This window comes from Chaetodon auriga, chromosome 18 (genome assembly GCF_051107435.1).
Source record: "Chaetodon auriga isolate fChaAug3 chromosome 18, fChaAug3.hap1, whole genome shotgun sequence".
Taxonomy (NCBI): Eukaryota; Metazoa; Chordata; class Actinopteri; order Chaetodontiformes; family Chaetodontidae; genus Chaetodon; species Chaetodon auriga.
This window is the reverse complement of record NC_135091.1, coordinates 11,228,733-11,254,947: the sequence shown is the minus strand read 5'-3', so window position 1 is coordinate 11,254,947 and position 26,215 is coordinate 11,228,733. Positions and strand designations below refer to the sequence as shown.

The 26,215-nt window shown below is 43.8% G+C and overlaps 2 protein-coding genes across 3 annotated transcripts; one reads left to right on the top strand and one right to left on the bottom strand.

Annotated features, from left to right (window-relative positions):
* Nucleotides 1-2,303: 2,303 nt before the first annotated feature.
* Nucleotides 2,304-18,893, bottom strand: med23 (mediator complex subunit 23). 2 transcript variants are annotated; one of them, XM_076756161.1, is made up of 31 exons: nt 18,701-18,893; nt 17,915-17,946; nt 17,674-17,761; nt 17,453-17,577; nt 17,065-17,176; nt 16,715-16,813; nt 16,473-16,574; nt 16,238-16,307; nt 15,951-16,063; nt 15,769-15,864; nt 14,954-14,971; nt 10,870-11,076; nt 10,299-10,442; nt 10,044-10,189; nt 9,645-9,890; nt 9,401-9,543; nt 8,416-8,590; nt 8,114-8,277; nt 7,826-7,950; nt 7,530-7,735; nt 6,887-7,067; nt 6,632-6,802; nt 6,302-6,518; nt 6,060-6,169; nt 5,773-5,899; nt 5,190-5,355; nt 4,928-5,000; nt 4,629-4,843; nt 4,415-4,535; nt 4,185-4,316; nt 2,304-3,020 (listed from the first exon to the last, which is right to left on the bottom strand). In XM_076756161.1, exons 1-31 carry the CDS (start codon nt 18,749-18,751, stop codon nt 2,805-2,807), a joined length of 4,191 nt encoding a protein of 1,396 aa, XP_076612276.1. In that variant the 5' UTR covers nt 18,752-18,893; the 3' UTR covers nt 2,304-2,804. The 2 variants fall into 2 exon arrangements, with proteins under 2 accessions (XP_076612276.1, XP_076612278.1); XM_076756163.1 differs by lacking the exon at nt 14,954-14,971 and having other exon boundaries at nt 18,701-18,863.
* Nucleotides 18,894-19,986: 1,093 nt separating this feature from the next.
* On the top strand, nt 19,987-25,631 carry il20ra (interleukin 20 receptor, alpha). Its single transcript, XM_076756434.1, has 7 exons — nt 19,987-20,199; nt 20,933-21,056; nt 21,473-21,678; nt 21,847-22,022; nt 22,146-22,290; nt 22,555-22,691; nt 23,187-25,631. Exons 1-7 carry the CDS (start codon nt 20,151-20,153, stop codon nt 24,390-24,392), a joined length of 2,043 nt encoding a protein of 680 aa, XP_076612549.1. The 5' UTR covers nt 19,987-20,150; the 3' UTR covers nt 24,393-25,631.
* Nucleotides 25,632-26,215: the final 584 nt, after the last annotated feature.

The following is a 26,215-nucleotide window of genomic DNA, read 5'->3' as shown; positions in this document are numbered from 1 at the left end:
CCAACCAATAACTGTTCAATCCTGCATGTTTGGCTTGATGTATATCCACCTACTCTTAATGTGGTGTGATACATTACTACCAGAGTTTCCTGATGAGGGATTATCCAACGGGTGGCGAGGAGCCGACATGAGTTTGTGAAAGAATCACCTCTTTGCATGAATTTTGGTTGTGAGTGGGAGGCAGTGATCTTTCACTGGAATAGATATTTATAGACATTTTCTCGAACTGTTCATGTAGCATTTCCCCCCCGGTATGATCATGATACATGCTGTGATGGCAGTATATAGTAAAGAACGTGTGTGTGTGTGCTTATATTGAGTATATACACACATATACACATGAGTGTGTGGAAATATATGTATGTGAAGAAAAATAGAGCAATAAAACTGAGCTGCTGCTGACGTGAACAATGAAGATGAGGAAGTCAGAATGGAGCAAAAGTGATCTGTGAGTCCACAATCGATACAAGATGACACATTCATGCTGTGCACCAGCCCATCTACCGCTCACAAGCCTCACATACAGCCATGCTATATATAAACCCAGGGCATCCCACGCAACGCTAACAGAGCTGAGACAGAAGCACACATATGTGACGACAGCTTTACTCGACCGTGCTGTGATATGAAACTGTGCATCCACATCCCACGGGCCGACATGACGCCACGTCACGTTTAGGAACAGAATTTAATGGGGAAGCCACGGGCCAAACAGCACATGAGATGACCTACATCTCAGCCAGGCCTTATAGAGAGACCATGTGATGACTCTCTCACACACACACACACACAGAAAGCAGAATGGGATTAAACGCCCAGAGTACATGGCATTAGTTGTGATGTGATTAAGTCATGGTTGACCTAGTATGTATGAAACTTTGATGAAGAGGAAGAATGATATCAAGCTTCATGTTCAGAGAGCTAAAATCAATGTTTCTCAACACAGAGCCGCTCTCCTCCGAAGCCACAAGCGAGGACGACCGGGAGCTGAATTTGCTCTGTCATCATGATGGAAATCACGAGCGATGTTCAGGCTCTAATGCACTTAAGTAACAGCTTGCATAATGTTCATGTAATTAACTTACAGCTGACCCGGTGAAGATGTAATGTAATTGAGAGGATAAGTAGGAATGATTGATTATCAGTCTTAACCTTATTGTTTTTTTTTTGTATGCAAATGCTGAGCTGAGGGGAAGTGAAAGTCCTCGACACGAGACGGTGAAGGGCTGACAGAGAGACTTCACCTTCACGAAGGAGCCTCGCAGGTAAGACTGGATTATAAAGGGAGGAAGCTCGCTTTGTGTGTGCTAGCAGATGTTAGCATGCTGACTTTGCTAAACTAAGATGGTGAAAATTGTAAATGTGTAACCTGCTTAACATCAGCATGTCAGCTTAACAGTCGTCGATTCAAGTCTTCTGACCACACCCTCACCATGATGGGTGACACAGACTCTTTCAGTGGCTGCTTTTCAGGTTTTTAATTAGCTCTTAAAGTGGCATTTTTTAAGTTTTGTTTTTGCTGCTAAAACGACAACTGCTCAGGCAAAAATGTAGTTTTTTTTTTTTTTTTACTTTATCAACCACATTGGACGTGACAACAGGCATCACTTCAACCATAATTTGATTTGCTGACCCAACAAATAAACCCCTAGGATCAGGATTCAAGTCTTTCTCTCACCATTAGTTTCATTGCCAATTGACAAATGGCAAAAATCCCAGATGTAACTCATCGCCAAAATCCTGCTGTTCTTGGCTCAAAACTGGCCTTCCCATCAATGGATATTTGTTCAGATGTTTTACAGACATCTCTGTGGCAGAGAGACAGGAAAAAAATCTAATGGGGCCAATAGGATTTATAGCGTCTCTCTCTCTGTGCTCCAGTAATAAAAGGTATATCTGCGCTGAAGGAAACTGTAAATGTTGAACTCCCCCTGCTGGTGTCAGCCCGCTATGTTACTGTGCTGTATCTGTATGACACAGCAGCTTAGCACAGTGCTCTCAGAAACTGGGATCATCAAGGTCACCACCTGCCTGAGTGACTCGCCGGAAGAAAAGGTGATACTTCAGTGTTTGAGAGCTGAGACTCAGCTAAACAGAGACGGTGTGAGATCTCCACCACAAGTTACCATGACCGCAGGGTAACATGGCATTAATTTAAAGACGGACAAATGCTTCACAACACACACACACACAAGAAAGCAGGCGCGCGCGCACACACACACACACGCACGCGCACACACACACACACACATACACAGTGAGCCAGTTGTAGAAAGAATCACCAATAAAGAGTTGAACCCAAATTACCAGATTTTTTTTTTAATGAAGTAATAATAATGTACAATATAAAAACTGACTACAAACAGAAAAATAAAAAAGATGCCATGATCGTAACAGGAAATTCAGTCTTTGTGATCCTCCTGACGCTGAGAGCTGCACGTTATTGTACAGTTTATTGAAAGAGATCAATTCACTCCATTCTTTGGAGGGAGAGACTTTACATCGGTAAAGCTGAATTCTGCTGAAGTGTTTTAGTTTTGAGTTTCCTCGACAGTAAAATCAGTCTGGGTTTTTCACTTTGCAACAAGTAGTAGTTTGGGAAATCGGACCTTTGTCTGCACTTATGAACAAGATTCTGGCTCAAGGAAACAATCAGCTCTGCAGGGTTCCTGTCTATAAGAGCACAATCTGAACTGTTAATCTTTATTTTGAGCAAAATCCACATCAAGCAGAGCAACTCATGGCAAAAACTCAAAAGTCCACCCTCACGATTGTACCTGTGTGCTTGTGTTTACCTAGAACACCTACATAGGTGTGTGCGTGTGCTGTGAGGAGGAGGGCGAGGCGGCAGCAGAGGATGAGGAGAGTGAGGAGGTGGAGGGCTGAGGGGTGGAGGAGGAAGCGGAGGGAGCGGAGGCAGCGGTGGCAGCTGACGAGGAGGTCTCGATCTTGCTGCTGTGCGTGATGAAGCACAGTCGCAGCTTCATGGCCGGACGCAGGGTCATGATGATTTTCTCCACCTACAGGCGGAGAGACAGCAAAGATGGAGATGCGTTGCTCAGTAACGTGCTGGTAACAACGAGTAACATTCAGAGAGACTCCATCAGTGCAGGAAAAACAACAAAAAGTAACCGACACGGTCATGTTTGGTTTGGGTTTTAAACGAGTTGAGTTCATTTCCTGACGCAGCAGAATAATGACAGTTCAGGTCAACACGTACCACATTCATGTCTGTTACATCACTTGTTTTGAATCACAAAATATATAACACATATAGCTCGAGAAAAGAGCTCTCTTAGTGTTCAATGACAGCTTTGTCTGCTAAATTAATTAGCTGAAAAGTCCATTTAAGTACACTTGTCTGAGCCTCGAGCTCAAAGTGGAGCTACTGCTTCATCTCCTCTAATTAACTGCGGTGTCAGGCCTGGACACCGGCAGGGAGTTGTCTTGCTGCACAGGAGGTGACAGATTCAAACTAAAAATGGAAACTGAAAACACAAAACTGTCTCCGGAGGAGCTGCGAGTTCATAGATGTCATCTCTCTTGAAGTCAGGGTGACGAAGGTCACGGCTTGTTTTTCATCAGCTCCCTCTGTTGTTTGTTGTTTTGTTGTATTATCTTGTTACTGTCTACTGCACTTTAAAGCTCCCATGAAATCACAATTGATCTTTAAGTGTTTTTATCGCTTATGACTGTCACTTAAAAGCCGATATCTGTCCCAACAATGGCAAAAACTCACTTGTAGGTATTCTTAATGGTATTTTAGAGTTTGTCATTTCCTGGAAAACAATAGAAAAATGTTGATGACTCATCCTGCACTCCGGGGCATGACGCTTCGTCAAATTTTCAGGAGTTTCTGGGGAGAGTGCCTCACTGGCAAACAAACTTTATACCTTTATTTACAGATAAACAGAAACAGGATCATATTTTATTGAGAATATTTTCTGGTGTTCCCTCTGGTGTCCTACAGCTGCTCAGCCTCAACTCTCTGTGATTTAAGGAGCTTCCTGATGGACAGATAGCTTTAAAGCAACTGCTAACTTTAGCTGCCGCTATTGGTGTAGCTTCCTGTCTTTACAGGAGAAAGGTAAACATGCAGAATCAGACAGCAATCTTCACAAAGAGTTTAAAAATGTCAGGTTGATTAATGGCTAATTTTCCATTTTAATAAAAGACAACTGCACCTGCTCCTTCACACTGTCTCCAGTGTACATGTATTTGATGTGATAGAGGAAGTCACAGATTGGGTCCATGTAGCTCAGATGTTGGCAGTGTTGATCCACCGCCTGGAGCATCTCATAGAAGGCTACGCCAATCTGAAAGATACAAACACGAAGCATTCGACATGAAACTTCAAATAAATAAAAAGCATTGTGTTGCACCTGTCGTGTAATAATCAAACTTTTGTGTGTACCTCCAACATGCATCGCGTCCTCTCTTGCTGGAAACGCTGCAGGAACGGCCCCACCAGGTGATACACGTAAAGAAGCTGGAACTCTGTCTGGACGATGGGCTTCAGCATCTCTGACAGGAATCTACAGTCATAAACAGGTGATTACATGCAAAACATAGAGGAGGACAGGAGGAGCAGGAGAGGAGAGCAATAAGACTGAGCAAGACTTCCTCACTTGGGAATCAGAGACAGCTGTCCGATGGAGGAGTGGTGCCAGACAGCGTGCGCTAATGCCAGCACGTAGCTGCAGTTCATTTCGCTGTAGCTCTGGTGGCAGGCTGTGAAGTCCAGCAAGGCAAAGGGATAACCTGCCCACTCTGTCTCTGATGTCAGCGCTGGAGAGCTAATCACAGACACGATGCGGTCGTGGAGAACGATCCAGTAGGGCTCCTGGAAGAGGGGAGACAGAGGTGGTCAGAGTGAACAATCTCGATGTGAGTGAAGGACTGCGAGAACTTTTGTGGTTGTTCTTACAGGAAGTGCGGTTATCACAAGTCCAATAGCATTCATCCAAGCTGTGATGTTCTCCCTGGGAACAAGAGGCTGGCTGAAAGATGAAAGAAAACATGGTCTGACTCAACATTACTTCAACCCCGATTCAAAAAAAAGTTGGGATGCTGTGGCTGAAGATGCAGCGCTACCAAAACGCTCCAAATAATCTTCATCATTAAAAAATGATAGAGATCAATCAGAGCTACCAACCATCTGAAGACGTCACAGCACTTGTCTATCGTACCTCTTCAACACAACGTTGAGCAGAGAGTTGCCCACATCTTTTCCCGGCACGGCCAAAGCCATGAGCTCCACGCAGGTGACGTGCAGTGCGTGAGCCGCGGGGTTGGGGAACTCATTGAACCTCCAGTCACAGTTGGGGAAGGGACCGGGTGACTTGCCAGCCATGGGTGAGCGAGAGTTAAGGCTAAAGGTCACTGGAGGAGGAGATGAGCTTCAGTGAAGATTACCCTTTATTAATACTATAGTGGGGGCACTGGGAGTGAAACTTGTTCTCTGCATTTGAACCCATCCCTGGGTGGCAGTGAGGAGCCACCGTGCAGGGCCCAGGGAACAATTCCAGCTCTGATCCAGTGCTTCGATCGAAGGCACTGACAGCTGTAAAACAGATGTAACCACACATGTAAAAGCAATTACTAGCTGCCCTTAAAGCAACGAGGCATTAAGGGAGACTAGACACACCGACAGTAAAGTAAATATATTATTCAGGTGGCCTAGAGGCCCATGACTTCTTATTAGCCACTATCAGTATCAGTTAGAGACCTGAGACAGATCAACCTGCCAACAGGGAAATTAATGAAGGATATTGTCCACAAGGCGTCCAATCAGCTTGCAGTAGTAGGTGTCGTCGGGGATCCACACGTTGTCCTCTCTGGGGTTCATGCCAAACTTCAGGTAGGTTTCACTGAGGCACCACCCTGGGGTCCGGTTGTCCTATAAAAAACAAAGTGACTATAAGTATCTTGAATTACTGCCTGAAATGGAAGTTATCTCTATATTTACATGTATGATTCCAGTGAGAAACATGCTGTCTTCACTCAGAGAGTATGGTGTAATATTTAATATAATATATGGTCTGTGTCTGTGTGCCTACCTTCAGCGATGACATGATGGCATGCACCAGTTTTCTCTTCAGATTGGTTCTGTCTCTCAGATGTCGCTCGTAGTAGTGAAGTGTGTTGTACAGGTAGGTGACTGGACGGTCTGCACACAATCACAGAGGTAAAAACACAGCAGTGTGAACAAACCCTCACATTCACATTTCATTCAATTCACTGCTGTTCCTTTCTCTCATTCTAAAACCTGCTCCCTCTTTCATCCACACAGTCTTCTCACCATGGAACTTGTACAAGCCTCCCAGGTGATCGAGGAGCGTCTCCAGAGACTTGGAGACGGGAAGAAGCTCCAGGAAGCGGTGGATGACGATGTCAAAGACAGGCAGGAAGCGCAGGCACACGTTGCCGAAGTAGATGGGCAGGTACTGAGGCTGGAGCTGCATGGGAGGGTTGACCTGGTCTGCAAGGCCCTCGAAGTACAGCTTCTCTGGGTATTTCTGGTGAAGGCACAAACATTTAAATCCAAAGAACATTGTATCTTCAGACCTTTTTTGGGAATCAGATTGACCAACTGTGGTGAGGATGGAGGCAAGTTTCGTTACATGCGTACCTTGTGGTAGCTCATGTGCTTGTTGTGCCAGTCACTCTGCAGCCAGTGCTCAGGAGCGTTCTCCTTGACAAAGTCGTTGACTCGGTTCCTGAAGTCGTTGGGCTTCAGCAGCAGCAGCTGGATTATGAAGTAACAAACCTGAGCCTCGTTGCCCTCATGGCTGCGCATCGCCTGAACGAAGACAAGAGGACGAGTGAGACGCACAGAACTTGTCATACAGCAGATACATTTCTCTGTGTGGAAGTTTCTGCTCACCAGACACAGGATAAGTCTGTCCAGAGTCACTATGTTGTATTTCCACACCATGTCGTTGAGTATTTCGATGCACTTGTTGAGCTGCTGCCCGCCGGCTGATGTTGAGAACTCATAGACGAGGAAGTCTGCAAATGTCCGCACGTGAGCCACCAGCGCCCGAGCCCCGATACGCTCCAACACCCTGAGGGACACAAAAATCAGGCTGCACTTGGCTCGTCGTCCCATGAAAACACTGCGTTCTCCTGCTGGATCAGCTTGCTCAAGATGTTATTTAGAGACTTGGCAACACCCCCGCCTCGAACCAATTAGTGTAAATTTAAAATGCAAGAACATCAGCAGTGAGAAGCATCATTACCACACGCTTGAACAAAAAAACACACTCAGCAGTCTGTCGGGGATACTGACTCTAACAAGTGGAAAAATAAACTTGCAATTACTTTAAGTCAAGTTATAGAGGGGCTGATTCGCCGCTGACTCATTAGCAGGTTTTGCCCTGACAGAGATATGATCTCAATAAGGATAAGAAGAAGGCATGAAAAATCAAAGGTGTAAACACAAAGGAAAGACCAGACCGTTTATTATCCATATCTGGAAACAGTTTTTAATATCGGATGTAAACAGGGTGAAAATAAAACCACCAAACCTGAAGCCTATCTGGTTGATGTGGTCTGTCTCCAGCAGCATCTTCCACAGCAGACAGAGGAACAGCGGGGGTGACCCCTGCATGGAGAAGTGGGTAATGATGTCATTCTCATTGGCCATGGACTTCCACTTCCTGTACTCCTCTTCCACGTTCTTCTTCAGGTTGAATCGAGACTCCTGGGGAACGTTGTTCTGTTTGAAGAATGCCTGAGAGGAAGAGAGCGAGAGGGTGAATGCATCTGACTTGACATCCAATAAAACAGTTTGTTGTGTCGGTGTCATGTCTAGGTGAAGCACCTGTAGTGGAGCAGGGAAACAGGACAGTGTGTGAGAGGCCCAGTTATGAGGCGTGAAGTTCATGATGGTCTGGAGGATGTCTTTACACCAGGTCCCGTGGATGGAGTCAGACCCTGTGAAAAAATCTGCACGGAAGAGCATAAAATTAACAGGAGGCAGGAAACAGTCAATTAAATTGGCAGAAATAAATGAGAAAGGAAGTAAAGAAACCAACAAACAAACTCAGAATAAAACAGAGAGCCGACAAGACCTCAAGAAAAGACAGATCTAAAGATTGAAATGAAGTACCGGTGACGTGTGTGGCTCTGGCCAGGGTGAGGATCAGCGCTCGGTTCAGCTCCTCAGACTCGGCTGACAAAACAGTCTTGGGGTCGTTGAGGAAGCGGGTGAACTGGGGCTGCACTTCAGAACTGCCCAAGGCTGTGATCAACCGCAGAGCTGTGCTCTCAACACTGAGACACAGAGACAGCAAGGCAGACCGTTATCATGATCATTCGAGGTGGACGCAATAAAGACATCACATGTGCAACGTTGAACAGCAGCTTGTAGTGATTCTGTTGAATATATGTGAATGTGTGTGTCCACATTACCATAGATGCAGCTGGTTCTGGTTGGTCTGGGGCACAGCAGCCAGACTGTGCAGATGGCTCAGTAGCTGGACTCTGTAGTGTGGCTGGATGTGATGCATCCTGTAGCTGAACATCTCCAGCAACGTGTGAAGGATTCCCCACGCGTGAGACTTGAACACATTAGGCAGCAACTGGCCTGAACAGACAGAGAAGCGTCACGTTATTCAACATGTGTTCAGTGGCCGAGAGACAAATTAATGTTCTGAGTCAGACCGTTTAAGAAGCAACCCAGTGGACGAGCAGCGACGACTGAATACAAATAGAACAACGCTGCTGGAGGAGTTATTAGAGAAATTCTGAACGTGTACCAGATCACTCATAAAGACGAGTTTGCAAGATGCTCCTGTTCATAAGAGACTTCATAACTAGAGCGGAGTATTGTTCAAAATTTTTCCACAGTGGTGCTAATTCCTTGTCTTCAATACAGATATTAATGAACGTCCACCACAATACACTGAGGAACATTTGTGAAACGATCAAACAGGTTATTATCTGAGCTTTGAATGAACATGCTTCTTCGCTTTCATTTCTTCATGATTTTTTTGTTACTTCACTCCTGTTTTATGGCTGGACTTTGGAGATGTCTCATTAACTGTGGCATAATATTTAATTAAGGGAGTGTCTTATCTTAAAGGTAAATATCTGTTTGATTGTTTTACGGTGGTTCAAGCTATGAACTGTATCCAGCACAGTGTGGTAAATCAAATCTGCTTCCTGCTTCCCTGTCCTCATTCTGCCTGATAATCTGTGCTTCTCACGGTGTGAGACGTGTTTTCTGAGTGTATGCTAATAATGTTAAATACTGACTGACAGCCAACAATTCTCCTTCAGGGAACATAATGATGTGATGCTGAAATGAGGTGTTACACTCTGTGCTGTCTGTGCCTAAGCAACTTCTCAACACGGTGGACATTTAATACTGATTGAAAGTGCTTCTGTAACTCACTGATGAATCCTTTGATGCCCAGCGACTCGATCTCCATGTAGACCAACAGTCTGCTGTATGTTTCCACCAGTGCGGGGGCCAGGGCGATGCTGGATTTGGCGTGGGCCAGCTTTATTACCCGTGTGGCAATACTGTGGATCAGACTGGAGACGGACAGACAGACGGACGGGGGGGGGGGGGACAAAGAGAGTGAGAGACAGTTCGATATATTTAATAAACCATCTGTCTATCTCCTTTCCTCTACCTCATCTTCGCATGCACTGTGAGTGAATCCAGCAGGTTCATGGGCAAAGGGGTGACGGATCCTGATGCCATACAGTTGGTGCCGGGCAGGTTGATCCTCATAGATCCATTTCCATAAATGGTCTCTACCAGGACGCCCATTGGCAGAGTGAAGCACTCCGAGTTGGTGCTGTAGGCGTTGCACAGCAGGGCAATCTTGTAGTCAGACATACCCAGAGTCTTGTTACGCAACGACTGCTGGAGGAACCTAAGAGACAGGAAGGAGGCAGGAAGGGATTTTATGTAACTATGAACTGGGTGCGGTATTCCAGTGAACAGATGTTTGGAAGCGCACCTGAGAGGAAGCGCACAGCTTTGAGGTATTTAATGACCTAAAGTGCATATATTTCAGGCTGCGTACTCATGGTGTAGTTTCAGAGAGTGTGGGATGGGTATCTGCAGTTTAGAGTTGTCGTTCTGAGCTTTGCGGTTCAGGTGGATCCAGATGCAGGTCATGGCAAAGGAATGAGTCGACTGGGGCTTGTTGATGTCTGGAACTGGAATACACTGCAGTGGGAGAGAAAAGGCCGATCAATCTGATGGCACAACCTATAAAGTTTTTACTTATAGAACAAATTAGTAGGAGCATAGCCACAGTTCCTTGGCAGACGTGCACCTCTTTTTCTGGGTAAAGCAGGTCAAACAGCTTCATGACAGGCAGGAAGTCGGCTAAGGCGTTCTTCTGAATGCTTCCTGATATGAACTGCAGCAAGACCCACATCAGGTGGTCTCTCCCTTTAATGAGGCCTCTACCTGCAAGCTAGAAAGAGAGGGAGAAAGACAACAAGGGTCACATGAGCTGAGAGCACTTTTACAGTTTCCACATCCTAACTTGAATGCTATTTTATTTGCCTTGTAAATTTTGCTTCATTTAGTTGGTAGCTACATTTCCCAGGAGCCACTGTGCTCTCTGTGAGGTGGTATTAATTTACTCCTTTTCGCAGATATGTATGTGCAGCAGCACATAAGTCTTTATTGGATCCCAACAATTTGTTTTTGCCAAGTATTTTACTGTCTAAGCTGCCTTCAAGCTGCTTGATTAGCAAATGTTCGGTTTCACGATGAGAATGCATTTCCTATTAGCAGCTACTAATAGCATAAGCTTTTAGAGCGTGGAGATCTTGTCCGTGATATGATTTCTTTTTTGGGTGTCGATGAGACTTTTTAACTCGTCTCCCTCTTCTCACCTTTTGGTGTAATGACAGCACCATGTGTGGGAAGCTTGCGAACTGAAACAACACGAAGAAGATGAGTTGGGAGGAGAGGTGCTGCCACAGCAACTGGCTAGTTCCTCCGATATCGGCGTCAAAGTGTTCCTCTGTCTCGGACCGCTCCATGGCGTACACCACGAGGTCCACCAGCTGCTCCTCCAGCACCGGGCAACGCTGCTTTTGCTGGCAGGGGAGTGTTGAAAGGATGAAGACAATAGAGGGCAGGAGAGAGAAGTTAAACAGAGTGAGGAAAGAAAGCCAAGTGCAGAGACAGAGAGAAAAGGGGTGAAGGACAGGAGGGGAGAAGAAAGACAGAGAGAAGGAGAGAATGAGGTGAAGATCATCATTAAATTACTTCACATACACATTTTCATGGTAAAAGATGCTCCCACAGTTAGAAATTGACTTCTCCCTCCCTTGCATGCGGGACGGCGTCTCCTTCCTGCCTCTGTCAGCTGGGTAAACATTCCTCTGGCCCCTTTTCCACATTTGTCCTTACCTCCAAATGTTCTGGTAATTTTTCTGTGATATTGTTACGTAAGAACAGGCGCGAAATCTAAGTCTCCACATACATTAGCTCCAGTTATTTGCAGCAATCTTACATGAAATTTGTACAAGGAGTGGGTGAGTGGCCATCAATGTTCATTGTACTTATAAATAAATTTAAATAATGTTAATTCAAACATGTTGTAATGTTGACAAAAGTAAATCTGAGCTCAGCAGAAATCTTGAGGAGCTGTATGAGCTGTTTTTCTGGGACGTCATATCATGTAGGAATATGTAGACTAGTACTGTGTACTAGTACTCATTGGGGTGTCTGAACGAGTAATGCTGAGACTTCCATATGTAAAAGGGACTTTGGATGAAGGATGGGAGGAGCGAGGGAAGGAGGGAAGGGAATCAAGAGAGAGTCAAAAAAATAGCTGGGAGGGCAGGTTAACAAGATCATGTGGACGACTGTGTCGACCGTTAAACTCATAGCGGATTGATCGTTTCATGCCAAAGATTTGGAAAAACATTTTCCTGTTAACCCAGGGTGGAAAACTTTACTTCACCCATCTGTGACAGAGCAGGAGGAGTGTGGATCTCTGCAGTGGCTACCACTGGAGGACTTCACAGAGCCCTTTTCACAGCACGGCACAGAACAGCACAGCACAGCACTACACACCAAACCAAACGCTGCAACGGGGTCTCGCATGCAGGCTAACGGGTCTGGGAAGGTGGGGAGCAGGTGCGAATGGGAAGAAGAAGAGGAGCTGCGAGGCTGACCGTCACTTCTCTTCCTCTGCCATCGAACACGCGCACGTGCATGCACGCATGCGCACGCGCACACACACACGCATGCTCACACAGAGAGAGCGAGGGGAAGAGAAAAACAAAGGAAAAGGGAAAGAGAGAAAGATCCGCAGGCTATCTTCTTCTGCTGTACAATGAAATCAGCCCAATGGGTCACCGAGTAAACCACACCAGTGAGCTGGGCTACAAACACACCTACAACTCAACCAATGGCATACCGGTGTGTATGTAGAGCGAATGCATTTGAAGGTAGTTTCACCGCAACCAATTGGGGGTCTGTGTCACTGTCTCTCAACCCACATTTTATCCAAAATGAGTACTGATGTGCCACCGATAGTGACCACTGCTCCTCATCAAATGTTATAAGTATGTCACTTATCCGTTCATTTCACACTCTTAGACTAAGTTAGATTTATTTTTGAGTGTCTGGGTGAAACTTCAATTTGCCTGAACTGCTGAAAATAAACAAAAAGCTCAAGAAAAGCTGTTGCCTGCACTGCATTCATCGATGCTAATGATGCAAAGGTAAAAACCAGAGGAAAAACAAAAGAAAACAGGAAGCCATCAACCCCCGCGCATCATCAACACAACACAGGTCAGAGCACACGCATCCAGTCAGACGGCCAATCAGAATCACTCGGCCGACCTGGGCAAAACACGGATCAAATCAGAAAAACAAAAAAATAAGCCTAAAGAGTGTTTGACTCCGTGATGCACACTTTGCCATGTCTTCTATTTCTGCAGCTCTCTGTGCTCGTGCAGTTGAGGTCTGTGTGCTGCCGTCCAAACTTGGAACTTTGTAATTAGAAAAATATCTCTCATCTCTAATCTGGAGAGGCTTTGCAGAATGATTACGTTCACGAAGGAGTGGAAAGTGAAGTTAGCAGAGCATGAATGTTAGAAATTACAAGCCACTAATTCAAGAGGCCCTTATCTTTGCAAATGCAGTTAATTGACTGGATGACACACGTTGCATGGGGATAAAGTTTGCTAATGTACTGCTGCATCGAAGTGTGAAAAGTTCATTTAGATTGGAAGCAGAAGACATGACAATCAGAAAATCATTCACATCCAGCAGCTCACAATGCCTAAAAATAAATAAGATGACATTAATAAACTGATCTCCTGATATTCAAGGACAACGGATTCTAAAAAAAGAGGAAATATATTTAATGTTTTACCTCATCAGCTTCACTGACTTTGTAAATTTATGCTTATTCTGAGTTTGATGCAGCAACATGTTTTAAACAAGTTGGGACAGGAGCAACTAAGGACTGGAAAGATGTGGAACGCTCCAAAAACACCTGTTTGGAACATTCCACAGGTAAACAGGTTCATTGGTAACAGGTGATAGTATCATGATTGGGTATGAAAGGGGCATCCTGGAAAGGCTCAGTCGTTCACAAGCAAGCATGGAGGGAGGTTCACCGCTATGTGAACACATGATTGGATAAAGGATGTTACTGCATGGGCTCAGGAACACTTTGTAAAACTGTTGTCTGTAAACAGAGTTGGTTTGGAAATGCTTTCTGTTTTTATTTCTGTTTTACTCAATGTCCCAACTTTTCTGGAATCAACGTTGTCTGGTCTTCCTGTGATCTACTCTTGGCTCACTCACTTGGCTAATAGTGACTTCATTTGCAAAGCAGAATAAACTGTATTACTGTGCATGTTAAGTTGGTAGTTTGTCAAAATGGAGCAGTTTTGCCCAGGTCAGCACAACAGAAAACACCATAAAGGTCAGACACGAGAGGACCTTGCTAACAACAGGCAAGGACCAGACTACATTCACACATGCAGTGCAGCAGGACTTGAAATGTCAACAGCAGGGTCTAAAATCACAAATACTTCATGTGAGCTTGTTAGCTGGTCTGTACAATGGCTGGGACTAAATACACTGTTTTCTGATGACAAAAACTGCAGTGCAGAGCGTCTGTAAGTGTCTCGGTCTGGAGTATAAACAGTATGATCGGTGTAAGATCGCTTTAATGAAAGAAAATCCAGGATTGTAAAATAAAATCTGATGATTCATCTATGGAAAGTAGGCCACAGCACAGTGAGTAATACATACGATTACAGCTGATTAAGTGCGTTAAACATTAACATAACAAGCTATTTCAGTGTTGCAAAACCATTACTGACGATAAATTTAAGCAACCATCAGTAATGACGTGCTTAGGTTGCTAAAACAGCAACAGGGCTGATTCACGAATCCCTCTCTATGAGCATTAGTGGTGACCAGTTAGTAATGGCGAAGCAATAGGCCAGGGATTCAGTTTTTGTTTGGGATTACTTGTTTCGCCCTGAATATCGTCTAATAAAGCTGCTGAATACTGGACATGAAATATTGGCCGGCTGCTGCTTCAATCGACACATGCTATAGCTACTGTGCTTATGCTTCAGTGTTAAAGCAGACAGAAGGTAGCATGTGAACGGAGTTAAAATGTGACAGGAAGCTACTCACTTGCTCACCACCCTATTAACTGAACCCCCCATTAACCTGCCTGTCTGCTGGTGTACCTGCCCCGTGTTTATCTGGCCACATCTGCCTCTTTCCACTAAGTATATCTCTAAGAAACCCTGCTGTGACCATCTCAAGCTCTGGAGCATTTCTCTCTACTCATCTCGAGTTTTCTTTTCTTTTCTTTTCTTTTTTTTTTTTTTGTCCACTTTCCCATATTTATGACAGTGCCTAAGAGGCTAAGCGTCCAATGGGCTGGTTAGTTGGTAGGTCGGGCGACCAGGAGGAGAAACAACGACATACCTGGGCAATGTTCAGAGTCTAGAGAGCGCATGGCAGAGAGACAAACAAACACAACACACAACCAGAGGACAAAAGAGAGAGAAAAGAGAGGGAAAGAAAGGAGAAGGAAACAGAGAGGGGATAAAGGAGAGACAGACAGAGAGAGAGAAAAGTGGTGACTAAGGAGCTACGTTGTTCACTGTCTGTTCAGCACAGTTAGCATCAACTCAGCCAATTCAATCAGACAAGCTGGATTCTGGGTAACTGATTCAAAGTCCGAGCTCTGGCCCGTGTGGATCACTCTGTGTGGACACAATGAGAGCTGGTCAAACTGTGTCTGCGGGGCTCAGTGAGCTGGGCTGAGTTGAAACTGCATGAACCCAACAGGGAGAACTAACACCAGTGCATTATGGGTCAAGCTCACAGCACTGGCTTGCTTTACATATGGTGTTATATAGCTGTGTTACCAAGGCAACAAGGGAGGAGAGGGGTGTCAAAAGAGAAAAAGGTGAGGAGGAGAAACGAGAAATAAAAAAGAATAACAATGAAGAAAAGAACAAAAACAAAAAGCAGAATAACGAGGAGGACAAGTCTCCTGGACTTGTAGATGTCTCTACAAGTCCAGGAGAAAAAAGACAGGGAGCGGCAAAGGGGAGACAGGAACAAGGGAGAAAGGAAAAGCGGGAGCAGGTAGGGGAAAGAGGAGTTGGGTGGCAAAAAATCAAAAAAATTATAAAGACAGTGAAGAGCCAATAAAGAGTCAAGGGGACAGGAAGTGCAGGCAGGTGGAGGGCCTATTACAGACGCAAAGGAGCAAAAGTAGAAGATTGTCATACCTGCTTGTTGAGTCCTAACATGTTGCACACCATTTCTCTTGAATATGGCTGTTCTAACACATAGCGCAGCAAGCCCGTCTGTGGCTCAAACAGGTCCTACGTCACAAAAAACACACAATTTGTTACTGCGTTTGTTTATACTGCATGTTGTGTAGTGTATATACAGCATGTTCATATTTTACCTTGTCAAATGGCAGCATGCCTCTCAGAGGGAAGCGGAGAGCGGTGGGGTCTAATTTCCAGGAGTTACATATGGCCCCGCTGTTATTCACTACTGGTAACAAGCTGCACCGACCTGTGGACACACACAGGAAATGACTTAAGAGGCACATCGTGCATACGAGTTGCATTATATACTTCACTTGATGTAAGTGACAAATCTGTGGTGAGGAATGTGGCATTTGCTTTGACAAAGCATAAAGAAGTGTGTGCGTGTGTGTGTGTGTGTGTGTGTGTGTGTGTCTCTTACCACAGATCGAGTTGATTCTAGCTGTAGGTCTGAAACTGTCCACAAAGTCTGATATCAAACTGCCAAGAAGCTACAGACAGAGACCAAGCGGAAGGGAGAAGAAGGCAGAGAAAACAAGAACAGACAGAAGAGAAGATAAAACAGAAACATTTGTTAGATACACATGGCATAGCTGCATGCACACGCACGCACACACACACACACACACACACATACACGAGAAACCCACACTTACCCAGTGTGACAGCTGTCCCTCCGGATACAGTTTTCTGATTTCTGTGATGGCAAAGTAGGCTGGCAGGAGGCAGGCATTTCTGTCCAGGATGTACTCTACCACCTGGAATACACACACACAGGCTAAAACATTAAAGTGATAGATTTTTACAGATAACTATTCAAATAAGCCACCAGACTGAGAAATAAAGAAATCACAAATAATTACACTTAATAAGTGAAATACGATAGACAGAAAAATACCTCTCTGGCAGCAAGAAGCTGTTGGACTATAGCTGAGCTGACAGTGGTGGGAATGGTCTGAATTTTATCCAGTACGGCTTTCAACAGATCTCGAACGCCCTGAAACACACACGTTCACATGAAACACATATCCGGTGATGGATTTCAGCTTCAATAGCTGTCTGTTCAGAAGGGATGCAGCGATAAAATCGAGTTGGACATTTTTTAACATGGCTGATAAAGTGAAAAATGAGCTTAAAACAGGTCAAGATCCTAAAAAACTACAAGTTTAATTCAAGTCTTCTTAGCATTGAGATTGGTGATGAATTGTCTCAGCTGTGTTTCTGTGTGCGTGTGTGTGTGTGTGTGACCTTGTAGTCCACCCCTCCGATGATCTTGCGAATCAGTTTGAAGGTTAACGCCCACAACTGAGTCCTCTCCCACTCCAAGCTGTCCGAGCTTATGAGAGCCACACACACCATCCTTCAGACACACGAAGAGATTCATTAGATGATGATTAAGACAAATAACATGACACGATAGATTAGAGTGCAAACACAATTAAAAGTAATATTTCAAACAATGGAATTATCACGAACCATGAAAATGATTCATCTGTTCTAATTATAAGTGATGTTGTGGCCTAAACAAAACTCTTAATACATCTTGACAAATTAACTGGATAATAATAGACTCAGTCAAGCCGCACAGTGTCATAAATGCACGCTGCACTCTGTAAGTGTGTACGTGGGTGTGTACCTGGGCGGTAACAGACTGGTCTCCACAGCCATTGCTAGACAGTCATAGAGGAAGGAGATCCTTTTGGGACTGTGCTGGCTGTGTATGAACCGCACTATCCACTGCACACACTGTTCATGAGACTCCTGCAGAGAGACACAAAGGCAATCATTAATCAAACTTCCAGCCGATCACTTGTCATCTTACGTGCGCGGTGTGTCTGTCTCCATGTGTTTAGAGACCTGCGGTAGTGTTCCCCAGAACTGCCTGAAGGCTCCGAGACAACTGATCAGCTTCGTCCTCTCATCCTCTGGAGTGTCCATAAACATCCTGAAACACCATTGTTATTTTAGCCTGCAGCATTTCGTTTTACACCGTACACACAATCCACAGACATAAGACATAAAGTATGTCGACAATGAGTCAGACATGTTTTAAGTCCTTCATAATAAAACAGGAAGTGTGAGTTTGGAGGCATCTTACCCAGCAAAGGCCTCTTCTATCATCTCAGTTTTCTGAGGAAAGGAAGAGAAAAACAAAAACTGTGAAAAGATTATGCAAGAGGGAATAAAATGTGTTCATTCTTTATCTTCTGCAGTTTCAACCGACAGCCTTCTGCTCTTTTCCTTCATAGCTGTAGTCCCAAAAATAATGATTGCTAGAGAGCAGACAACGCCTGATGTTTGCAGAGATCAGTGTCTTGCTGAGGGGCACTTCAGCAGGATGAATGCCTGTCAGCTTGGAGGTTTGAGTGCAGGTGCAGTGCAATGAGTTTATGTTATTCAACCACAGCCGGACGAAGAATTCTACTTCCTTTACCTAGTAAAAACAGTATCTGTTGTTATGAAGCAATGTTACAATTACGATGTTAACACTGTCTGAAAATCTAACAAAAATTCGCAGTTGTCTGAAAATGCTCTTTTTTCAAATGTAACACGCCACTACTGTGAAGTAACGTTACGTTGTACAGATAACTTCCCAAGTTTGCTCAAGGTGTTATGAATGATGCTTATGTACTTGAATCTGGCTAACTGATTGCAAGAACTTGCAGACCCAATGCAGAAATCTAAAACCTGCATTTCGAAATGTTCACGTAACGTTAGCGAACGCAAGTGAAACGAAAACTATCCAGCAATGTTGTCGGAATTATTCATTTGATAAACCACAGCAGCTTCTGACATTTAACGTAAATGGAAAAGGCTAATATAGTCGAAATGCTAACTAATGTTAGCTTTAAATCTCGGTTAATAAAGATTTAAAAAGAATTACCACAACATCCTCAAAGATGCTCTGGAGCTGTGTTTCCATTGAGAGTGCCATGTTTGCATCAAAACCTGTCAATTTTTAGCGAAACATCACACAAATGAATCAGGCTACTCATGCAGACAATGCTACCAATGAGCTACATGCTAACAGGTACCGGAATGAACGCGCCGAGAGACGCGCAACCGCAAAAACAATCCGGAGATGCAACAGAGATACAAGCTGCATAGTTCCGCCGCTTTACCTTGTCATCACGATGCGTAACACTTATGCCTCTGTATTTATCACATATGATAATTATGTTACATGATGCCATTACATATACATATGACAGCTGTCACAACAATTTAAAGAGATATGTCCTTTAAAAATGTATATTTACAAGCCTTTACAAGCCTTGCTATAATACAGGCTGTGTGAGGAGACAATGACAGTAGCGACACATGTCCACCAAATGTCACTATCGACGGTATTAATGAGCACTTATGCTGTTTTGTTGGTGCTGTTTTCTAATAAACTTGGTCGAATTATGTCATTCATTGTGGGCAGTGAAATTATTTGTAATTAAGGTGTGGTGGAGAACGTGGTTTTCCGTGTCACTTGGAACCCAATCATTTGTGAAACATGAGCTGCAGATGCAAAGAAAACAGTGTCAGGTTACTCATAGAGGTTATCCGAGTTACCCAATGACCTGCTTCTTGGAACAGGTCCAAGAAGAAATATAACAAAGCAGTTTCGATGAGACCTCCAGGTCTCTCAAACGATTTGTAGTGAATTCAGTTTAAATAAATAAAAATACGTTGCATTGTTATAAATCAATGAACTACCTAACACTATGTAAAGTATACATTAACCTGCTTATTTGTTGATTGATCAATAATTATCCTATAATATACAGGCACAACTTACTTAATGAGGGCTTCTTAATTATTATTTTCTTTATTTTTGATAGGTTATATTGTGCTGGTGATGTACTCTTAAGCAAAAACTCGAATAGCAGAAGTCGGTAGGGGACTTTTGACTGAATATTTTGGTACATTTTAAACGGATTATAAGGATTATTAACTTCCTCCACCAGTGCGTAGTAGCAGGTTAAACATTTGCAGTATTGTGCTTCTCTCATCGGTCGATCCACGCGCACCGTGCACGTGGCCTCCGCCTGCACAGGTGTACTGTGCGCAAACAAGTGAGGTCACATTCCTTCCTCGAACAGGGAAACCTGTTCTGTCATTGTAGAGCGTTTACGTTTTACGGTTTGCGGTCACAGATATTAATCCACGCCTCGCCTTTGATCGTGTGTGTGTGTTTAAGCTGATTTCTTTCAGTGTGGAGAGACATCCGGCTGCTGACTGCCGCGCAGGTGACCGAGCCTGTGGAGAAGATAGGCCGGTGGAGGAGCCGATCAGCTGCCGGGAGCTTGAAGATGCTGTGAAAAACATGACCTCTCCATACAGAGATGTGGACAGTGTTTATGCTTCTCAACCTGGGGGCTCTGTTCTTCACAGGTAGGACTGCATTAAACTAACAGCACGAGCACTGTACTTGTTTTTTTAGTTTCTTTCTTTGCTAATTCTTTACCATGGTGGGTTAGGGTTTAGGATTAGAGTTAGGGTTACTGCAAGTGCGTGTGATCACCACTGCATGATAGCAAAGGACGTCTCTGTCTGTCCACTTGGTTTTATGGTGTTGATAACACACAAGGGTTCATAAATGCAATCTTGGCTTGAATGATTCTGTAAATGATTCAAAGAAATGAATGTACAGTGTTTTCCAAGTTTACATAAGCTGGGCGTAGTTGTGCATGACACAATAATCAAAACTTAATGCATATTAAGTAAATATCAAGTGTCAGAATATCAGGTGTTATTATTTAGACGGGCTTTGATTAACTTAGTCCTTTACATGTCCGCCGCCTACGAACCTCATTCTCAGGATGAAGATAACTTTCATCACTGTGTGTCCCATGTGGAAATAGTTAAAATGGGGAAAAAATGTAAAACTTTCGTTATGGTTTCTTGTGTTTTATGAGCAGCCAATGATCTCACAGCACAACAATGTTAGGTATTAACGAGTATTTCTGTGGTCCACAGCACAGAGGAAGTTAACCATTCAACCGCCATGTGAGACTGAAATGCATGAGCAGAAAGCAGTAAAAAAGTCTAAAGACAAACATGAGTTCCTATCGAGTGTGTGCCTCTTATCTTTCTCTACTTCAACTTCTCTTTCTTTTCCCCCCAGTCTCCTCCTCTCCTCCCAGTCCCGTCAATGTCATCTTCTCCTCCGTCAATCTGAGGAATATGCTGCACTGGATTCCAGGAAATGGCACACCAGATGACACACACTTTACAGTGCAGTACGCCATGTACGTAAAGATTTTGAAGTTTAAACAAACAAACAAACAAACAAACAAACAAACAAACAAAAGAATAAAACGTGTCCCTGAGAAAATAATTGAAGTTCTTTTCTTTGTGGTGCATGTAACTACCTTGGACTTTACCTGTTTAAAGCTGAAGTTGATGTATTTAAACTCACCTTTGTTCAACAAGTCTCAAAGGAATTAGAGACAAAAAGAAGGCGAGAGAGGAGAGGTGGTCAGAAATAAAAGAAAAATGAAACTAGATCTAAGAACGGCCTATGCAAGCTTCAGTTTCTTGCTTGAGGGGGAGTTGAACAAGAGGAATGTGGTTTTGAACTTCCTCCCTCCATTCTTGTTGTCCCAGCTTGTGCAGTAATTCAGAGTAGTCATCCTATACTCCTGTCAACTCCTGTCTGTCTCAGCTATGGGGACAGTGTCGAGGACAGCAAAGGAAGACGGGTGAACTGGAGGGCGGTGCGGCGGTGTACAGAAATAGGGCGGAGCTGGTGCGATCTGAGCAACGAGACGTGGGATCTGGAGCAGGGATACTATGCCAGGGTCCGTGCTGTGAGCAGGAGAACATCCTCCAAATGGGCGCTGACATGGAGATTCGATCCAAAGTCGGACAGTAAGTTAAAGTGACAATCTGTCTAAAAATGTGACATAAAAGACACAGAGGGAAGGCTGGACAAAAAGAAAATCTTTAAGAAAATACTTTTTGGTAACCTAGAATCAAACCTGGACTTAAAATATTTAAAATCTACCTAAAACAAAGTATTTTTGTGTTTCTCTACAGCTACTTTTGGCCCTCCACTGGTTTCTGTGGACATAGAAAACAACACTGCCATCATCACCTTGAAGGGACCAATGATATATCAGCCTAACAACCAAACACCAGTGGTTTCGATGGCAACAATCTACCCTCAGATGACATACAACCTCTCCATCAACAACATCCGTCATGGCCAGATGGTGAGTAAAAATATCTGAAAGTCCTAGCTTGTCCCGAGCTCCTGACACAGACAGGCTCTTAAATCAAGCACACCTGGAGTTCTGCTGCAGCACCGACTAATCTGTGTGAGTGTATGTTTGTAGCGCCACATCCCAGTGGGCTCCAGTACGTACAAGTACCGCCTGATGGAGTACGATACAGAGTACTGCTTCTCTGCCAAGGCAAAATTCCACTCCATGCCCGTCCAATGTCAGCCCTCTGCATGGCAGTGCATGACCACGTATCCAGGTACAACCGCGTTGCTTGTGTGTGACTATTCCCCTACCCGTTTGACAGGTAGAGAGGAATGTGATTTAACCTGATACAGAAGCACGAGAGAGATTTATGTTTGTGCCCGAGATGTCTTTAATTACTTGTGTCAATCAAGAAAAACTGTTTTGTTTGTAGCTTCATAACAGAGCATTTTAGATGTTATACAACGAGTTTTGATACGGTGTTCACATGGTGCCTTTACACACACCTGACGTGCTCTTGATTCTCTTCTCCCTCCAGACCCTGTGATTGGCCAGCTGCAGAGGGTGATTGTGGGTATTGTTGTTACATCTGTGTGCATGTGTATGGTGTTGGTGGTTGGCTACCTTCTGTATCACTACCTGACGGGGACAGGACAGAAGACCCCATATATACTGGTAATGCAACCACAAACTGTACACACTTTTTACACAACTTTTTGTTTATTTCTGTCTTTGCCATCTTAGATTTTTAAACCTTTTACCATTCACTGTTTCACCTGCAGCATATGAGCACTGTGTAGAACCTTCACTGACTGCTGGTACTATGAAAAGTTGAATGAATATTAACATGTATCCTCTTTTCTTGTAATTGTGGTGACAACTGCAATGTGTGAACTCTGTGTTAACATGATGCCTCTGGACTCTATGGCTCATTTTAAGGGAAAGCCTGTATTGCACACTTGCCCGGTGTGGCCCTTTATTGGTCAGGGAGCATCTAACATTAGATGCTACTGGGATGCATTATAGGAATGACCTTTTCTGTGATATGTTAATGGTATATGATGAGTAAATAATACAGTTTTGACTATTGCATGGCATCTCAGTCCATTTTTAAAAATGTTTCAAAAGCTAACGATCAGTACTTTAACACCACATTCCTTTAACTTCCAGAACCTGCCTTCTTTTAATCTGCCCCCTCTGACATCCCCCCATGAGAATCTGAACTTCATCACCATCATCAGGACATCAGACATCAGAGGAGGCACATCAGAACCTGCATGCACCAACCAGCAATACATCGTAGATCCCCCACCAGGATACACCCCCCAGAGGTCCGAAACACACCCGCAGCCTGACGGGCCCTGGGATGATGAGTCCATTGACTATGGGTTTCTTGACATGGCCCCGAGAATCAGTGTCAGAGAAGAAGAGGAGGAAAGAGAGAGGAGGCATGACGGAGGGGATGATGGCAATAATAAAGATGAAAAGCAGACACGCGGAGCTTCTAATGAGAAGAAAGAGTGGAGAGTTGGGGATGGATGCTTCGCTGGAGTTTGGGCTCCCCAGGCAAAGTCCTACCTCTCGCACACATCATCACACACATGCCCACAAGCACACACGCAGGCAGAGAGGAGCACGCTTACACAGGCGCACGCATGTTCACAGGTAAACTCAGCTCCGTCGATCCAAGCTCAGGCACCATTACTGTCTTTTCAGGGAGGAGAGGATAAAGAGTTTCCAGGTTTGTTTATAAAACAAACCCCACAATTGGGCCTTTTCCGTATTCCTTTAAATCTACGAACAAAGAAGGAGAGAGGAACGAGGGTAGAGATGGACAGAGAGGTGAAGGGAAGAGCAGGTGGGAAGATAGATGGAGGCGTGGAAGTAGAACGTGACAGTGAGAGAGTACCCCTTTTTTCTTACGCCTCTCAAAACATCAAAGACATGTCAACCTTCCACGCTGACCAATCAGATTTCTTACCAGGTGACTATGGTGTTCTGAGACTGGCAACAGGGGGTGAAGTAGAGAAAGATGAGGAGGAAGAGGAGGGAACTACTTGTATTGATTGGGATCCCGAGACCAGGAAACTAGTGTTGCCAGAGTTGGCGATGGAGTTCACCAAGGAGGGAGGCTTGGATGAGTCGATGCATGGAGAGAGAGGGAGGGAGAACAGGGTGGGAGGAGAGGAGGAGGAGGAGGAGAAGGTGAATGCAATGAAGGACAAGCTGACATTGGAGAGTGTGTATGTCAGAGAAGCATCTGAGGAAGAGGAAGAGGCAAACGCAGAGAGAGGGGTGGAGAGAGGTCAGGAAAGGCAGTGGGAGGCTGATGATATTTTGACCAAATGGGGCTTGGTAATCTCAATGGATCAGTAGATGATATTCATCAACATATTTACCCCATTGTTTCAAAAAAAGGCTCTTCTTCTGCACTTAAAATGTACACTTAAATTTAACATCATGATTGAAAAAACAAAATCTAATCTTTTGAAATACTCATTACAATTGTGAGCACTTAGTACTGTAGTATGGTTAGTTTTACACCTGTGAATGCTGCTGCTTTCTTATTGTTATTATAGTGATTTGTGGTTTAAATGATAAGAAATCACATTAATCAAACAGTGACCAACTCTGAATGAAATGCTTTTGCCGAGGGAGAAGTGTTTGCCTTAACACTGAGCAAAATGTCTGTTAGCGTGAACTACATTAATCAACGTATTCTGTATTTATTTACACTTGATATGAAGGCAGAGACCTTAAAGATAACCTTCTGGAAGTTATTCTTCCTGATTAAATGCTGTCTTAGTGTAAACTGTGTCACAAAGTTCCAGGTGAAGCACTTAAAACTTTTCCTCCTGACACACCTCAGGACAGTATTTACTTGTATGTTGTCTGTAAATTGGGGTGAATCATTGAAACACTGGGCATAATGTAATTAATTCCTCTTTTACTCAGTCAGTAACTGCAGCATCCTTTTTAATACTAATCCACTGGTGCTCAATATATTATATGAAGGAAATGTTGGTGTTCAGAGGAATAAGATGGGCATTTTTGTGGTTAATGTGCTCTTTTACTGTACGATGAAGTCAGACCTTCAGCACTTTGCTCTTCATCCTTTTTCTGCCCAGCCTTGAGATTTTATAAATATTGAAGCTGCCTAACCTGCAGTATGTCAATACTACCTTGTTTTTTATTCAGAAGAATGCTGCATATCTCATGTTTCATTGTTATATAATAGAGGAAATCATTACACTCCTTTGTCAATGTTCTTCTTTCTAATTCTCGTCATGTGAAGTCATAACTACTCATAATGTTCTATGAAGGAGGCTTTGATGATACACAGAATCCACACAACAGTCGCCAGCATTGTGCTTTCTTGTGGTCTCACTTTGGGAATTTCTGGCAGTGAATTACAGTAAAATCTTTTCCTGCTACTGTGCGTCCAAAGCCACAATATGGAGGAATTCTGAAAGTCTACAGGTACATTTAGTTTCACAATCACACAACTCAGATTTTCTGCAATGTGATGATAAGTATGATGCTGTGCATGAAGTCGTATCCATTTTATTCAAATGGTTTTATTCTGGGAAGGAAGTCAGTGATGCTTTTGCCATAGCTTTGTGTGTTGCATACATTAATGTCCATTCAAAATAAATAACGATAAAGTGAACTTGAACTTGTTCTGCTATGTTTTTAATGGTAAAAGACTTTCAACAGTGTTTCTTTTTCTCTCCAGAGGTTTGTTCTCACCAGCTTTTACGTATAGCTTTGAAATATTAACACACTTCAGGAAACGTTTGCTGGGCCAACCTTTGTTCTGCTCTGTGATTACCTTTCACTCTTGACACCTGACAGATGAAACAAGAGGGTGAACAGCGACATCTGCTGGTCAAATTGCAAACATCGAACTCATCACCATTGCTGTACAGATCAACACTATGATAGTCATAACAATGATTATAATAATGAGAAGAAAAGTAATAATCCCGGAGTTCTTGCATAACATCTCCAGGAAATTCTGTAAAATCTGACACCTTTTCTCCCATGACAATACCTACAGTACACACAGTACACACATTATTGTCACGGGCTTGTGAGGAAAGGCCAGGACCCAGATGCAGAGTACCAAAAATACAAGTTTATTGTTCAACAAAGTACTAACAGAAAATCACCTTAGAGGGAAAACGCGGACACGCGGA

Bases quoted from the DNA above. Each gene is read 5' to 3' on its own strand.
- med23 (XM_076756161.1), bottom strand. From the start codon at position 18,751: ATGGCACTCTCAATGGAAACACAGCTCCAGAGCATCTTTGAGGATGTT. The intron at 16,308-16,472 runs GTAAGTGTGGGT...CTCTGTCTGTAG, and splicing joins AGGGACAGCTGTCACACTGG to CTTCTTGGCAGTTTGATATC. The intron at 5,001-5,189 runs GTACGATAGACA...TTCATCTTTCAG, and splicing joins CTCAACGTTGTGTTGAAGAG to CCAGCCTCTTGTTCCCAGGG.
- il20ra (XM_076756434.1), top strand. From the start codon at position 20,151: ATGTGGACAGTGTTTATGCTTCTCAACCTGGGGGCTCTGTTCTTCACA. The intron at 21,679-21,846 runs GTAAGTTAAAGT...GTTTCTCTACAG, and splicing joins ATTCGATCCAAAGTCGGACA to CTACTTTTGGCCCTCCACTG. The intron at 22,291-22,554 runs GTACAACCGCGT...TTCTCCCTCCAG, and splicing joins GTGCATGACCACGTATCCAG to ACCCTGTGATTGGCCAGCTG.